The sequence below is a fragment of the Brachyistius frenatus genome, unplaced genomic scaffold, assembly GCF_029030835.1.
Source record: "Brachyistius frenatus isolate BFR_SWC_R1_liver_20210118 unplaced genomic scaffold, ASM2903083v1 Contig_34, whole genome shotgun sequence".
NCBI classification, from domain to species: domain Eukaryota; kingdom Metazoa; phylum Chordata; class Actinopteri; family Embiotocidae; genus Brachyistius; species Brachyistius frenatus.
In genome coordinates this window covers 180,439-195,790 of record NW_027210633.1, presented here as the reverse complement: position 1 = coordinate 195,790, position 15,352 = coordinate 180,439, and the positions used below count along the sequence as shown (strand labels likewise).

The window sequence follows — 15,352 nt, the reverse complement described above, 5'->3', positions numbered from 1 at the left end:
TACTTCAAATAGAGTCAAAATGTCTGTAGTAAAAAAAAAAAAAAGGTCTCTGCTTTTCATGCTGGAAGCGATCCACAGTAAAAAAAAATCATGACATTTATATTCTGTGTACAATCTGTCTGTGATATTCAAGAATTTATGCTATTTGATATTTCAAATTTGTGATGGTATCATGACATATACATACAAGATCATACAAGATCTTTAATCTTTAAGAAATTGTGTTCTTTTTTTTCCGCAGACTTACACTTGAATTACTGACGGCCGCTTTGTTTTGTAGCTCGAGTTGCATCTCATCGTTCAGTCAGTTAACAAGTTAATCTTTGGAGAATAAATGTGGGTGGGGGGCCAACCTCCCACCACCCCCCCGTTCTTGCTGACAGAAACCTAACCAGGTCAGTGCTTTAATTTGAGTCACAGGGGACACAATTACTCTCCCACCATCCCATTCATCTGCAAACGTTTGTGCACGTCTCCATAACAGCATGTCTTTTTGAATTGGTTTTGAAGTGGGTAAAATGCATTGAATATTCCCATTGTTCTTAAAGTCAGGCATCGCCTTAAGTGCAATGCATCAATATGAAAGCTATATGTTGCTATATGTTCCAAGAATCTGAGATGAGGGAGAGAGAAGACTTAAAGAGCTAAGAGACTGTATAATTCATTTAAGGGCTTCCTCTATATCAGAATTTATACATTATGAAGTTCCCCCTGGACTTTTCCACAATCCCTTCTCATGGAGAGGCAGACTTTCCCATCCATTATTCCACTATTATGCTTGTATGCCTTTCATTTCATTTTTGTTTCATACTTTCTTTTTCTTCCACCAGCATCTTACTTGTGCAATTTAACTTGCATTTCTTCGTAATCTCTTACAAATGTTTCTAGAAGTCAGCGAACATGCCAAATCAGCAAACACAAACAGATGTTTTGTATGCAAAGGAATTTACATGGACAAAATAACATTATAAGGGGTATATCAGTCCCCTTTATGAGCAACAGTACTAAGTTTTTCTCTCCCAGCACATTCTAGTTAACTGCCAAACACCGAGATATCTTTCTGACTTTGTATATAGCAATTGTTTGTGCATAAGGCTCTTTTCTGTATCCCTGTGAACACAGTGGAAACGCTGATCTGACCTGTGTGATCAGAAGTAAAACTGAGAGTGCAGAGAAAGTTAGCATTATGAAACTAAAGCCACAGAATCAATTTTCTTGTTTGAGGATGTGAGGGGGTTTTGTGAAGATGATAACAACCCTCCCCTCCTACTCTCGCTCTGAACTAAAGCTGCTCTCTGTCACCAGGTACTTTCTCGCTCTGGAATGTTTTTCAAGCCCTTCAAGTGGTCTTTCATGAAGGCCAGAGAGGTATTGAGAGGGCTTCAGGATTGTGATGGAGTAAAGATCGGTTAAATTAGTCCACCTCCTGCTCAGACGCTTCTTTTCTTCTGCGGGTCAGCGCCTCCCTCCCTGTTTACCTACATAAATTGCTCCCTCTCTCTGCGCTCTGTGTCAATCCCTTCTCCTACACAAGTGTCCATCTGAACTGTGAGAACGAGGAGACGAAGGGAATTTCATCAATAATATCAACTGTCAGAATAAAGCAGACTAAATTTAGGGTGATTTTGAGACTGTTTCCCACAGTTAATGAGACATATGCTTAAACACAGAGTAAAATTAGAGGGCTGCAGTTGGAGCAATAGTTTTAGAAACATTTACAATCCAAAGGTGACATCTGCTGGTAAAAATGATGAACTCTTTACATGCAGATTCAGAGTTAACATAACTCCCTCATCAGTTTGGCTTTAACTTAATGACTTTTAGCTGAGTTATTGTGAAACATGTTAAATATATCCTACATTCATTTGAAAGCAATGACAGTTTTCAGTAAAACTGCCTTAAAGCAGACATGTTAATATAACTTGTTCAATTCATTTGAAAAACATAATGTGTGTCACCAATTAAAGTCCATAATACTTATGGGGGATCGGAGAAATGTCCCAAACATTATAACAAAAGACCATTATATAATAAATAGTAATTTGTCCTCAGCTTTCAGGATAATGCGTACAAGGTTTAAATATGAGACATTTTCATCAAAAGCCTGTAATCTGTTGAAAATATATACTTAAACTGCCATAATTATGGACTTTATATATATTTTTTTAACATTTATTAGATCATTTACATAGAGTCACAAAGTGTGAACCGATTGCAGATGGAAATTAGCTGGCAGCTAAATCTGGCAGAGCATCTTTCCTCTTTTTGAGATTAATGTCTTTTGTACATGGATCATGATATGAATAAATCTAAGATTAAATTAAACTAAACAGCACCAACACCACCACTTGGAAAGTTTTTTTTTAAACAATTAACAAGTCATGAAAAATAATGCTGAAAAATAAGAAGAATTACTTTCTGGAAATAGGACACTGAATCATTTTCATTTAATTAAAACTACTATAAAGTCTTCTTTTCATACAGTTCCCTATATACAGATAATGAATGCTTGATCTCAGATACAGATTAAATTTAGATGTGTATCCCATATCTACTTATAATGTATTTTTCATATATTTACTTTGAAATTACAAATGGCCAAAATGCCTTTAGTTTTATTCAAATTTATTAAGCAAAGATGACAGGCATTTATGAGCTCAACATAAAATATTTTCTTTCTGTATCTATAAAGAAAAATGTATCACTGACTCTTGACAAAAATTTGAACAAAGAATAATAATAATCAGTGAACAGTTAATTGTGCAGGTTGAAACTGTGATGATTTTGTTGTTGTCATGAGCTGAAGCGAAAGGATTCGAATAAAATAATAATATTATCGGCCAAATCAAAATTTTAGAAAAAAAATATATAAAAAATTGATGGTAAGGTGCTTGAATGATTTTCCTCTAATGACACAACTTTAAGAGAAACGTTTTTTATTATTTTTAAAATAATTTTTCACCGATTTAAAACACATTGATCATTGTGCATATATATATATAAATAAAATAAAAACGATTCTCATAACTTGTCATAACGGGGACAACTCTTTCAAACATCATGGAATCAAAAGTTCAAAAATCTTTAAAGAGGGATTTACTCAAAAACATTCACATTTAGACATTTTTTTTAAATAAAATTTGCAAATAAGCCATGGAGATGAATGATTAGTTTTACAAAATAGACTGGAGTATCACACATATTTAACACAACAATATGCTACTGTCAGATTATCAAATCTCTGTTAACATATGACTTTGTACACAATTGATTAAAAACTGTCCTGTTATCAAAAATAGTACACGGAAAATAGCGAATCAAACAAACAAAAAAAGCAATGTATAATGACTTGTGTTCATAAAATGAAAAGAGATTGGAAGTCTACTGCAGTTTATGTCTTCATCACTAAACAAAAATAAATGGTGCATCAGGAACACCTGATTTTAGACCTTAGTTCTCACACTTTAAATGAAAAAACAACTCCTTAAACTCAAAGTGACTGACACATATTTTGCCAACTGCAAATTATGGCACAATTAAAATAGCTGAAATCAAGACTTAGGACATGGACTAACAGAGGTTTTAATGCCAAAGGTAAAATAGTATTTGAAGACTTGCCTGAAGGTTGGATCTCTGAGGCCGTATATAAGTGGGCTCAAACACTTTGGGAAAATGATCAGACCTACAAAGAAGATGTACTGGAAATGAACACCCATCACAGAGTTACAGTTCAACAGGCTGCTGGATTTTATCATGTTGAACAGAGTGGAGATGATACACAGGCACAGCTGAAGCAGGTGCAACAGCACCGTCTTATGGGCCTTACTGGCCTTACCAACACTAGAAGAGGCTGACTTCACAGCGATCATGATGGCAACATAAGTGTAAATGATAATCATGCTCACCAGTAAAAAATACACAGTGGTGAAGGCCCTGTTTAAAGTTGTGTAAACCTGCAGCCGGAAGACATTGTTTATGGAGCAGAAACTTTGCACGGTGAAGCTTTTGGTCTCCAGACTGATAAACAGGAAAAGTTGTGTGAATGAGTCTATAGAGGCCATTGTCCATATGACAGCGATGGCTACACCCGTCCTCCTGGACGTGGTAATGTTTGCATGCCTGAGAGGAAAACAAATGGCAACGTATCTCTCCAAAGACATGACAGCCAGGTTGAGGGGACACATCCTAACAGTCAAGGATGCAAACAGTGTGATAATAAGGCAAACATAGCTGATCATTTTGACCATAGTCACAGCAAAGATGTACATGGCCATGGTCACTATGAGCTGCAGAGAGTCTGTGAAGAGCAAATGACCGAACAGGATGTATCGGGAGGACTCCAGTAAGAGAGGCTTTCTGAGCAAGGCAAACACCATGACACAGTTTACATAGAGGAAGAAGAGACATGGCAGCATGGACAGCAAAACTTTGACAGACATCTGAAGTGTCATTGCCTGGAGGAAATCTACCGTGTCATTCATGACCACGGTTTCCAGCAGTGTCTGCAAAGGCATGACACACACAAACACACAAACATATAGCAGACTAATTACTAATTAACATTGTGAATAGACCTGAACTGTGAGGCCTGCACAAGATGATTCTGTCAAATGTTATCTTAAATAATAATGACCTGTACAAAAAGCCACAGTTCAAAATACTTTAAAAAGTAACACATGATGAGACAGTGTTATAATAAATAAGATAATTCAGATCTACATAGAATCAATGAAGCTACATATTAATAATAATAAAGTGCTCTAAGCGCTTTACAGGAGGTAAAATCAAACATAAAATAAGATAATGCAGTAAGACAAGTTAGCAGAAATGTTTTGTGAACAGATTTGCTGTATGTGCAAGACATATTACTTACATGACACCGGTTTGTTCCGACTTCATTTAGCATCAGGTTCTTTAGTTGACAAATCTGAGGAGAGAATCGACCTCCAGCCATTCATGTCCTTTTTTATAAGTGAAGTGTGTCTTGACATCATCACCCGTGTTGGTTCAACAACCAGTCAAAGAGCTGCATTTTGTTGTGGTTTCTCTGAGGTGTAAAAGTTTGGTGAAGTTATGTTATTAAAGCTAATCCATCCATTATCTAACCTGCTTTATCCTGAACAGAGTCACGGGGGGGCTGGAGCCTATCCCAGCTCACTTTGGGGGAAGGCAGGGTACACCCTGGACAGGTCCCCAGTCTATCACAGGGCCAACACTTATAGACAGACGGAAACAAAGACCATTCACGCTCTCATTCACACATAAGGGCAATTTGTAGAACCACCAATTAACCTGAGACTCATGTTTTTGGATGGTGGGAGGAAGCCGGAGTACCCGGAGAGAACCGACACAGGCACGGGGAGAACATGCAAACTCCGCACAGAAAGACCCAGATTCAAATTCAGAACCTTTTCGCTGTGAGGCGACAATACTAACCACTGCACCACTGTGCTGCCCCCTATTAAAGTTAATATTAAAGTAAATATTATGTACCTGCTTTATTGTTGTTCCACAATATGAACGGTTTGCAGGTTTGAGTTCTTTTTTCCCCCTGTGTTTGAAAACATGGAGAATCATATTTATCATATCTGTGGTTTACATTATAATTACTGAATTTAAACTCATCAACAATATAAAGGCAACACTTTTGCGCAAAAGGAAAATTAAACAGCGAACTAAAAGTCAGACTATTAGTTCAATCTAAACCACAGTCAAAGTTCATGTTTGTGAAACAGGCCCTGGAGTACATTCGTAAACTGTAGACGGTCCAAACGTCTGCAGGACCTTTGTGATTTTGCGTGCCATGTTAACAAGAAGATATTCTTAACTTTGTAAGCAGAAAGGTTTTGAAAGGTCCTTGTTCAGTAATTTTGACGTGTTTAAAAAAATAAAGAAATGCATTTCATTTGTTGTCTACGATTTTCTTATCCTTGACATAACACTGAAATGCAGAAAACATAGTATCAATGATAAGATTAGACGCAGCATAAACACGCCAATACACAGTTTGTATTTCAACCTGCATAGAGGCTGCTAAGTTAACATTAAGCACGCTAAATGTAATACGATTGTTCAGCATTTAGTTTGCTCGGTTAGCATTAGAACCAAAGTAGAGCTGTGATAGACTTGAGTGTTGGACAACTGCAATTTGTTTTTACCCCTCTGGGAGCACTAGATGAAGTCAGCATCACCAAAGTCAGTGTTTAATAGTGACAGATATTGTTCTTAAAAAGTAGTCGTTGTACTTGAGTCTACATTTATTGTCAGAAGGGAAAAACCCGTTGTTCTTGTCCGTATACAAATATTTCAGCACCACAGCACCGTGGACAGCTCCTACAGGTTTCAACAGGCCCAACATGATGCAACCAAAAAAAACGTTACGCCCGTTCAAAACATCACACGTCAACTTTGTTTACAGACTCAAATCACAAAATCATCTCGGAGGCTTTAATCCTTTGGAGGACAGTCATTACGGTTCATTAATAATTCAGATGTGTATATTGCACAGCCCCGCAACACATTTCTGAGTGTGTTGATCCATGGAGGGACAATTAAAGGCCATGTTGTACTCCGTGTGGAGGAAATCAAGCAAATTAGTAAAAATATGTTTAGGAGCTGCAACCCTGAATCTCATTTGCAGAACAACAATAACACGAATCCTATATTTATGATGTTTTGAAGAAGGAACTTGTATAAGAAGTTTTTTTTAAAAGTTGTGTATAAAGATGCAATATAAAGGCTTTTGTTTGTGTTCTTTTTAACGATACATTTTATGAAATATAATTGTACACCAGAAAATGTATTTCTTCACCAGTGAGTTCCAGCAAAACAGTATTTTTGGGCCTTAAAAAGGCAACACTATCAACATAAATTAAACATATAGGTATAATATATATGGGATTTGTGCAGAAAAGTGAATTGGAGCCTTTTCCAGTGACACAATAATGCTCTGGTGACAAAAAGGATGACTTTCAAATTCATACTTCTCATGGCATAAACATACTTTTAGCATGCTGAAACTGAAATAAGATAAAAAAAAAAACAACAACAACATTGTAGTAAAATAAATGGTCTGTCTGCCTAAACTCTGGTGTCACTGATTGTCACAGAGACATTTCGAACAGTGACTCCAGTGTGAAGAGCAGAAAACTAGAATATAAGAATAAAAAATATAAGTAGAATAGGTTTTCATATTCAACTTCACCATTCATTGTCATTCGTGAGTGCAAACTTCAGTTGCATTTATCTTGCATGATAAATGTAATTGATATTACATGATGTAATAAACTACCCCATTAAAAGGTTATCTTTTAAGCACACACACACCAAATATAAACACATGGGTGGCATTGCTGGCTGCATCCATCTTTAATCATTGTTTGAATTGAAACATTATAAACACACATTAACAATGATGCAATCACTCAAAATAAACAATAAACAAGGAGAGCATTACAGTTCAGAAATTAAAAAATATATATTTTACTGTAAAGGAAAAGTACAATCAAACCCCAAAGCTTTCAAATAAAAATAAGGCAAAGCTGAAAGGCAAAATGTAACAAAATAATAAAAGCAACATAATAATAATAATAATAATAATAATTTATAATTTCCTTGATTTGTTATTAAATGGACAATGGTGTCGATGAATCTTGAAACATTTCTTCTACGGCTGCTGGCTATATTTAGACTGAAAACTGGAAATTAGCTGTAAAAAAAAAAAAAAAAAAAAGACAGTGGTGTGAAATGTGGATTCTTAATCTACCTTTCTGCTTTTCTATCTCTGATATTGCCGGCTGGGTTTGTCTAAAGCCTCTTTTTGACCCTCAAGAATAAGCAAGTAAAGCTAAAAAAAAAACCTTTTCATTCATCTGTCAAATGTTGAGTGTCGAGTGAGTGCAGAATGATGTCTGTGCAGTTTAAAACTAGAAGGATGTTTTCACAATCATCTTCTTAAGGAGGAAAGTTTCTCTGCTCATTGAAAATCTGATTTTAGGGGAAGGCGCCTTTAAAAGTATGAGCAGGGAATTTGACACCTCCAGTGAGCGCAGACACACTGAGAATGGACTTCAGTGAAGTGAAGCTTAAGTGCGAATTGTTGAATTGTTTGGTTTCTCTGTGTAATGTTGTAAAGTTCTGCTGTGAGGACTTTAATGTGTTAAGTGCCATGTTGTGATTTGGCACCATTTAAATATAAAATTGAATTGAATTGAAACTGAAGTAAGAGACATCTTGTGACCTGCAGGTAAACTTTAGATATCAAATAAATTTGCATATTCATAGGTTTCAGGAGTTTTACAAGATAAGCGTATTTCTTTTTTTGTGGACTAACCATAGATACAAATTATTCACAGTAGAGTATTTCATATATAGCATCAAACCGGAGGGGATCTCGTGATACTGAATTTTCAGTCTTTTTCATTCTACACAAAAACTAGGTAATATGATTTTATGCTACATGCTGTGTGATCAATAAACCTCTCACAAATCTGACAAGCACATTGTTTGTTAGGGAAGTTGACTTACCACAGATATCCTTCCTTAAACTCAGTGAATTTGTGCCGGACCATAAATGTTGCTAGAGCATCTGCTACCTAGCAACAGATAACAGAGGACAACATTTAAAAACAGGTTACAGACTGGATCTGGATCAAACAGACCTGAATGAACAAACACACAAGAACAGATGAGCAGATGGAAAAAGGAAGTGTGTTTCTTCTTATTGAATTTGTTGAGTCAACCTGCTCTTGGATGATGGCAGAACAACAGGCATCGTACAGTGATACTGAAAAAGCTACCGGACAGTGTATTAAGTACAGACCATGTTCAGGTGAGAACCACTTACTTTTTCAGGAGCGTCCTCGTGAACGGCATGCCCACACTGAGGGAGCACCTGCATCTGAAACTTCCCTGTGCACAAACGGTGGAATTATTTTTGAGGCCAGAATATATTATTAAAAAAAAAAAAAGACCAACAACTAAACATAGAAGAAAAATGGAAAAACCGCTCGGCCTCTTTACCTTGCATCTGCCCAATAGTAAGGTCTTTGTCAAGCCTGTCCACTCCTGCACAATGGAACAAGTCAGGGGTGAAATTGTGCCGTCAATGGCATAATAGCTTGGAATAAAACTTCAATCATTTGTGTTCAAACTATCCGTCCAGATATTTTATATTATTATTATATTTGACTGTGAGGAACTGGGAGATATCGAACCTGCGAGCAGGAGCAGTTTTGGTGCCGGGCAGGTGAGGAAGAGGGCGGACAGACCCCTGAACCAGCCCTCCCAGTATTTTTCTGTCTTTGACAGGTCCACCCTCCAGGTGAAGATGCTCTCCTTTTTTATCTGTGTGGAAGAAATCAAGGTTGTTAAGGTAGTTTTCAACAATAGACATACAGGTTACATAAGAAAAACGAAGACTGAGAGAGACTGAACCTCTTGGTCATCTTCCTTCATTCTTTTCTTATTGGATTCTTCTTCCCCTTCTTCCTCCTCCTCTTCTTCTATAATCTCTTCACCGATGCTATTAGGGACACCTGGACTGCTGCTGGATTCCTCACATCTGTGGATGTCAGAACAGAAGACAATCAATAAAACTTGTACGTGCATTCAGAAATTAATGTATAAAACTAGAAACAAAGCAGACTTACTTTTTCACTTGGCCTCCCATTGACACTCGTGCTGACTCTATGTTTCGAATCTGGCCACTTTTCACACTGAAAGCAGAGGTGAGGAACAGTTTTGAAGACAAGTGTACAAAAATGATATGGATGATATCATATACCTGCTTGAAAAATCATAACTCTTCACAGTAAAGCTGTAAAGTGGAAATAAAATACAGCAATTTGTTTCAACGGGGCTCCTTTGATTTGAGTAACTATTATTGGACAACACTTGTTAACATTAACAAATTGCAGAAGAGTACAATGTAGTCTAATCACTTCCCACATCACCAGCTGTTTTACACCTACCTCCACTCAATGGCATTCTCCAGAGATTTAAATGTCTTTGGCCGACTTCTGAGGAAATTCTGCATACTGTTCAAAGCATCCATTGCTGTACCTAAATGAAATAAACACAAATACACACTTTTTCACACAGGGCCATGTGGGTTTGGATTTTTTTTTCTCCCTTAATAATAAAAACCTTCATTTAAAAACTGAATTTTGTGTTTACTTGTGTTATCTTTGACTAATATTTAAATGTGTTTGATGATCTGAAACATTTAAGTGTGACAGACATGCAAAAAAAAAAAAAGAAATCAGGAAGGGGGCAAACACTTTTTCACACCACTGTAGTTGTAATTAACAAACCCAGTAATACTGAGCTCATCAGTTTGACATCATTTTTAATTATCATTTAATTTAATCAGTCAAAGCCTGAAAAGTGAGCTAAAAAGTAAGATTAATATAAGCATGTTTGTTGCTCCGCTAAAGTGGAAGAACTTACCTTCTACAACATCAATGACACAGAGACCGAGCAGGGAGGGTATATGATTAGCAGTGGCGGTGTGAACTGCAATGGCTCCACCCATGCTGTGTCCAATGATCATGATTGGAGGTGGGTTCTCTCCATAGAGGACCTCCACCACTTTGCCAATATCCCTTTACAAAGAGGAACCATAGATAACCTGTTATCCTACATTTCTATGCAACGTGGCTGTGGTTTTCAGTTAAAACTGATTCCTTATTTAACAATAAATAGGGAAACAAGTGACATAAAATCATTCATAGTTTTATAGCCCATTAATACAAATGTTAACAATCACAGAAACCTGCCAAACTCTTAAAATCATGTTATTACTATGAGACTAAGGTGTGAAATCAAGAATATTAAAGGATGAAGATCTTTTCAGGATAAAATATTCACCGAGTTTGGGTGGGAAGTTGTAGAAATTGACTTAATAGTCCTTTAGCCAGGTCTGCTGGATCATCACTGACCTTTAAAGAAGCAGCTGTCTAAAGTGCCTCCTACAAAGTCAAGCTTTATCTGAACTGCACACACAACAACTTACTTGGCCATCGTGTCTGCAGAGAGATCCTCTGGGTTTTTCACTTTGGTGTCGCCTGCAGGTGAAGACAGAGACAAATTTCAGCATCCTTTTCCATCTAAGCTCGTGGACATTCAAAGACTGACCAGCCAAATACTGAGTGGGGAATTTGGCTATAATCTTGCAGGCAGGGCGTGATCGAGCTACTTCAGTGCAGCAATTTCCCTTCTTAACAATTTGTAGCATCTTTGTAAAATCAAGGGATGGAAAGGTCTTCAAAACATAGGGTTTAGTACAAATCAACGTTTTATGGTCAAAGTTTTTGTTCCTGTTCGGTATGCTTTTGATACTCAATGACTGCCTTTACAATGTTTTCTACATTGCCTGTGGTGACAGACATTGATCTTTTTTCCTTCTCCAGTTTCCTGTCGCTACTTGTGTCCATGCATAAGAGAGGTGCTCGCTTGTGTTACTCTCAAAGTGGGCGTATCTGCAAAACTGAGCTTTTCATGTCCTACTTCCACGTGACTTTCAGTAGCTCTTAGTCTTAAGGTCCGTCCGTCTGTAGTAGACGAGCTGGGTAGGACGATTCTTTGACAACTCCTCGTCGTGTCTGTTCATGAACTTTGGGAATTACTGAACTGGTGAAGAGTCAGTGGGATGTAATATTGTAGTGCGCCTCAAGTACTTGAAACATATGCTGAAATCCTGCATCCTCAATGACTGCATGGGGCTGCATATCTTAATAAATAAACATCCCTCCATGCATGCACTATTGCCTATTGCATATGGACTGAACGATACAGACATGGTACGGACCATCTCCAGAGGACCGAACGGGACCGACATTTGACACTTGGACCGTTCCAACCAGAGTAAAATCTGATAAAGGACAAATGTCATGTTGCTGTCTTTAGAGAATAGTGACCGTTTTATTTCATCACTTTATAATGTTTAACAAAACTATAGTCTTTAGAATTCAGTATGTAATGAATATTAAAGTTATACTACAGAATGCAGACAATAAGCTGAAAGTATTGGGATGCTGTGACCGTCATACTTTTTAAATCAACAGATAAACAAAACGTCCCCTTTTGAATAACCATAATCACAGGATGTAAATTATATACTGCATGTGCATGTATGTTTATATGAAAATAAACTATTAATAATATATGTCTAATAGATCATGTTGTCCTGCAACTTCCAATATATAATATTACCATGAGCTCGAAGGTCCATCGCCACCACCCTACAGTTGATCCTACTGTATATGACGGCCTGCGAAGACACATAAAGAGAACATTATGTGATAAAACAAAAGCTTCATATATTTTCCAGTAGCAATGGTGTGTAAGTCAACATAGGATTTTTCAGAGTAAAGGGGGCAACATTTCTGAACTAGTGCTAATAAGAAAAATACTCACAGTGAACACGGCCCAGGACAGCGCAGAGTGGCCTCCTCCGTGGAGCAGCAGCAGCACAGGACCATGGGAGCCACTGCAGTAAAGTCTGAATATGTTCAAGGTAGTCAAGGAAATACAAACCAGAGCCATGCAAGAGTCACAAAGTAAACAGCGGCTGCTCAAACAGAATAAATATTATCTGTATAAAGTGATTGTATTCAAAGGTTCGATAGCACGTTGAAGTTGTGGCTGAATATTAACTGACCTAGTTGGATTTGAATGACACGTCAAAATATCAGTCAATCATGCTGAATTTCCTCCTGACAAACAGGAGCAGCAGTCAAGGATATATCTTTTCCATTTTCATTTTCCACCTCAACATCTTCCATGGTTTCAAAGTACTGACTCCAGGACAGAGGGGAGAAATCTCTCTTCCGCCCAGGTCTGTAAAACAAAAGACAAAAAAAAGCAAGCAAAACGTGAACCAATCTGTCTGTGGTGTGATGCAATAAAGCAGCAGGACTACTCGAATATAAAGAGAATGAAATTATCAATGACAAGACAAAAATCTGTGAATTGTGCATCTGTGAGGAGGACAAACTAGCTCTCGGGTCCATTGCCACAAAGGGAAGGAAATCAGATGATACGGGCCATTTTCAATGAGCTGATGAACAAGTCAATCAAGCAAATTTAAACTCTGCATCTCCTCCACTTTGGTCATCAACTCATAACACTTCAGGGATGTGCCAAGTGAAAGATGGGAACCTCAAACTCAACCAAATCTACAAAACATGTATTTATCATTTACCTGTCTTTACCTTGAACTAAAAACAGTACTACGGTTACACCACAGTTACACTACAGTTACAGTTACACTACAGCTACACTACAGTTACACAGTTACACTACAGTTACACTGCAGTTACAGTTACACTACAGCTACACTACAGTTACAGTTACACTACAGTTAGATTACAGTTACACAGTTACACAGTTACACTACAGTTACACAGTTACACTACAGTTACACTACAGTTACAGTTACACTACAGCTACACTACAGTTACACTACAGTTACACAGTTACACAGTTACACTACAGTTAAACTACAGTTACACTACAGTTACACAGTTAGACTACAGTTACACAGTTACACTACAGTTAGACTACAGTTACACTACAGCTACACTACAGTTACACGGTTACACTACACAGTTAGACTACAGTTACACAGTTACACTACAGTTACAGTTACACTACAGTTAGATTACAGTTACACTACAGTTAGACTACAGTTACACTACAGTTACACAGTTAGACTACAGTTACACTACAGTTACAGTTACACTACAGTTACACTACAGTTAGATTACAGTTACACTACAGTTACACAGTTACACTACAGTTACACAGTTACACTACAGTTACAGTTACACTACAGTTAGATTACAGTTACACTACAGTTACACAGTTAGACTACAGTTACACAGTTACACTACAGTTACACTACAGTTAGACTACAGTTACACTACAGTTACAGTTAGACTACAGTTACACAGTTACACTACAGTTACACAGTTAGACTACAGTTACACAGTTACACTACAGTTACACTACAGTTAGACTACAGTTACACAGTTAGACTACAGTTACACAGTTACACTACAGTTACACAGTTACACAGTTAGACTACAGTTACACTACAGTTAGACAGTACACTACAGTTAGACTACAGTTACACTACAGTTACAGTTACACTACAGTTAGTTACACTACAGTTAGACTACAGTTACACAGTTACACTACAGTTAGACTACAGTTAGACTACAGTTACACAGTTAGACTACAGTTACACAGTTACACTACAGTTACACTACAGTTAGACTACAGTTACACAGTTAGACTACAGTTACAGTTACACTACAGCTACACTGCCAGCTGGCTGTGTCACGTGTGTACATGAGTCCACCTTTACAAGAGGCAGCTACTTGAACAGGGTGAAGTAAACAAACCAGCCCTGGAATAAAACACGTTGTACAACATAACCCTGAAGATGTCTGAACACCTGCGACGTCACCTGGTTAAACGCATCAATGTGTTCAGACGCAGCTTTTCTATGTTGTGATGAACGTTTCCGCCCTGAAATATCTCCGCTAATATTCGTGACACTGCCAGACCGGAAGTGAACAACTATTAAATATAAAACGCTCACATGTCAAAGCGACGATGCTCAAAATCTTTCACATGATGCGACACCGATGGTTTAAAAACAAATAAAAAATCTGGTAGCTGCAGCAGCTAACGTAGCCCGGCTAACGCGGTCCGGTGACGAGCGGTCCGGTCTCTTCCGGACAAAATACAAAATCTCATCACAAACACAAACACGAATGAAACGCTGACGGTCAAAAAAAAAAAAAAAAAAAAAAAAAGCCCAACACAGCTGTAACAACGTCCTGTTCCGATGTTAGCTAACTCACCCCATTTTCATTTTGGAGCTGGACTGGAAACCTCCTGCCATCGGAGGTCTGGACGTCAGCAGGTTCAGATGCAACTGTTTCTCCATGTTGTTCAAAGAGGGGCTTCGGTGTCTGTCTGTCCGTCAGGAAATGTTTGGTGTGACTTCCCCTCGCTGTCGCAGCATATGATCGTCTTCTTCCACAGCTGCACGGTCGTCAGACAGACATCGGATAAAATTGCGTTTGCCAAACAAGCTCACGACTGGCGCTCTTCTTCTGCTGCGACTGTGATTGAGCTCCTTCTTCTTCTTCTTCTTTAGTTTTTCTGTCCTAGTAGGTTAACGAAGATATTTTAAAGCATCACCGCCATCTACTGACTACACTGTCATCAGCGTTACATCGCAGCCTTTTAGTTTTATAGGTTTCGGCGATTCAAAGTTAAAAGAAAAAAAAGTTCAGGAAAAATAAATAAACACACAGGAAATTGTGAAAAAACAACA

General features: G+C 37.7%; 2 protein-coding genes across 2 annotated transcripts; both read right to left on the bottom strand.

Moving 5' to 3' along the window:
* Window positions 1-3,036: 3,036 nt before the first annotated feature.
* Window positions 3,037-4,546, bottom strand: LOC138622013 (odorant receptor 131-2-like). The gene has a single exon (XM_069700455.1). It carries the CDS (start codon window positions 4,512-4,514, stop codon window positions 3,552-3,554), a length of 963 nt encoding a protein of 320 aa, XP_069556556.1. The 5' UTR covers window positions 4,515-4,546; the 3' UTR covers window positions 3,037-3,551.
* A 2,798-nt stretch (window positions 4,547-7,344) lies between these two features.
* On the bottom strand, window positions 7,345-15,161 carry ppme1 (protein phosphatase methylesterase 1). Its single transcript, XM_069700490.1, has 14 exons — window positions 14,874-15,161; window positions 12,737-12,840; window positions 12,418-12,500; window positions 12,214-12,271; window positions 11,015-11,066; window positions 10,450-10,604; window positions 9,972-10,062; window positions 9,651-9,716; window positions 9,436-9,562; window positions 9,216-9,345; window positions 9,022-9,066; window positions 8,846-8,910; window positions 8,527-8,594; window positions 7,345-7,708 (listed from the first exon to the last, which is right to left on the bottom strand). Exons 1-14 carry the CDS (start codon window positions 14,957-14,959, stop codon window positions 7,705-7,707), a joined length of 1,134 nt encoding a protein of 377 aa, XP_069556591.1. The 5' UTR covers window positions 14,960-15,161; the 3' UTR covers window positions 7,345-7,704.
* Window positions 15,162-15,352: the final 191 nt, after the last annotated feature.

Coding starts and splice junctions, on each gene's coding strand:
- LOC138622013 (XM_069700455.1), bottom strand. CDS start 4,514: ATGCCTTTGCAGACACTGCTGGAAACCGTGGTCATGAATGACACGGTA.
- ppme1 (XM_069700490.1), bottom strand. CDS start 14,959: ATGGAGAAACAGTTGCATCTGAACCTGCTGACGTCCAGACCTCCGATG. Junction 9,563..9,650: donor ATGGGAGGCCAAGTGAAAAA/GTAAGTCTGCTT, acceptor TGACATCCACAG/ATGTGAGGAATCCAGCAGCA. Junction 8,911..9,021: donor TACTATTGGGCAGATGCAAG/GTAAAGAGGCCG, acceptor GTTTGTGCACAG/GGAAGTTTCAGATGCAGGTG.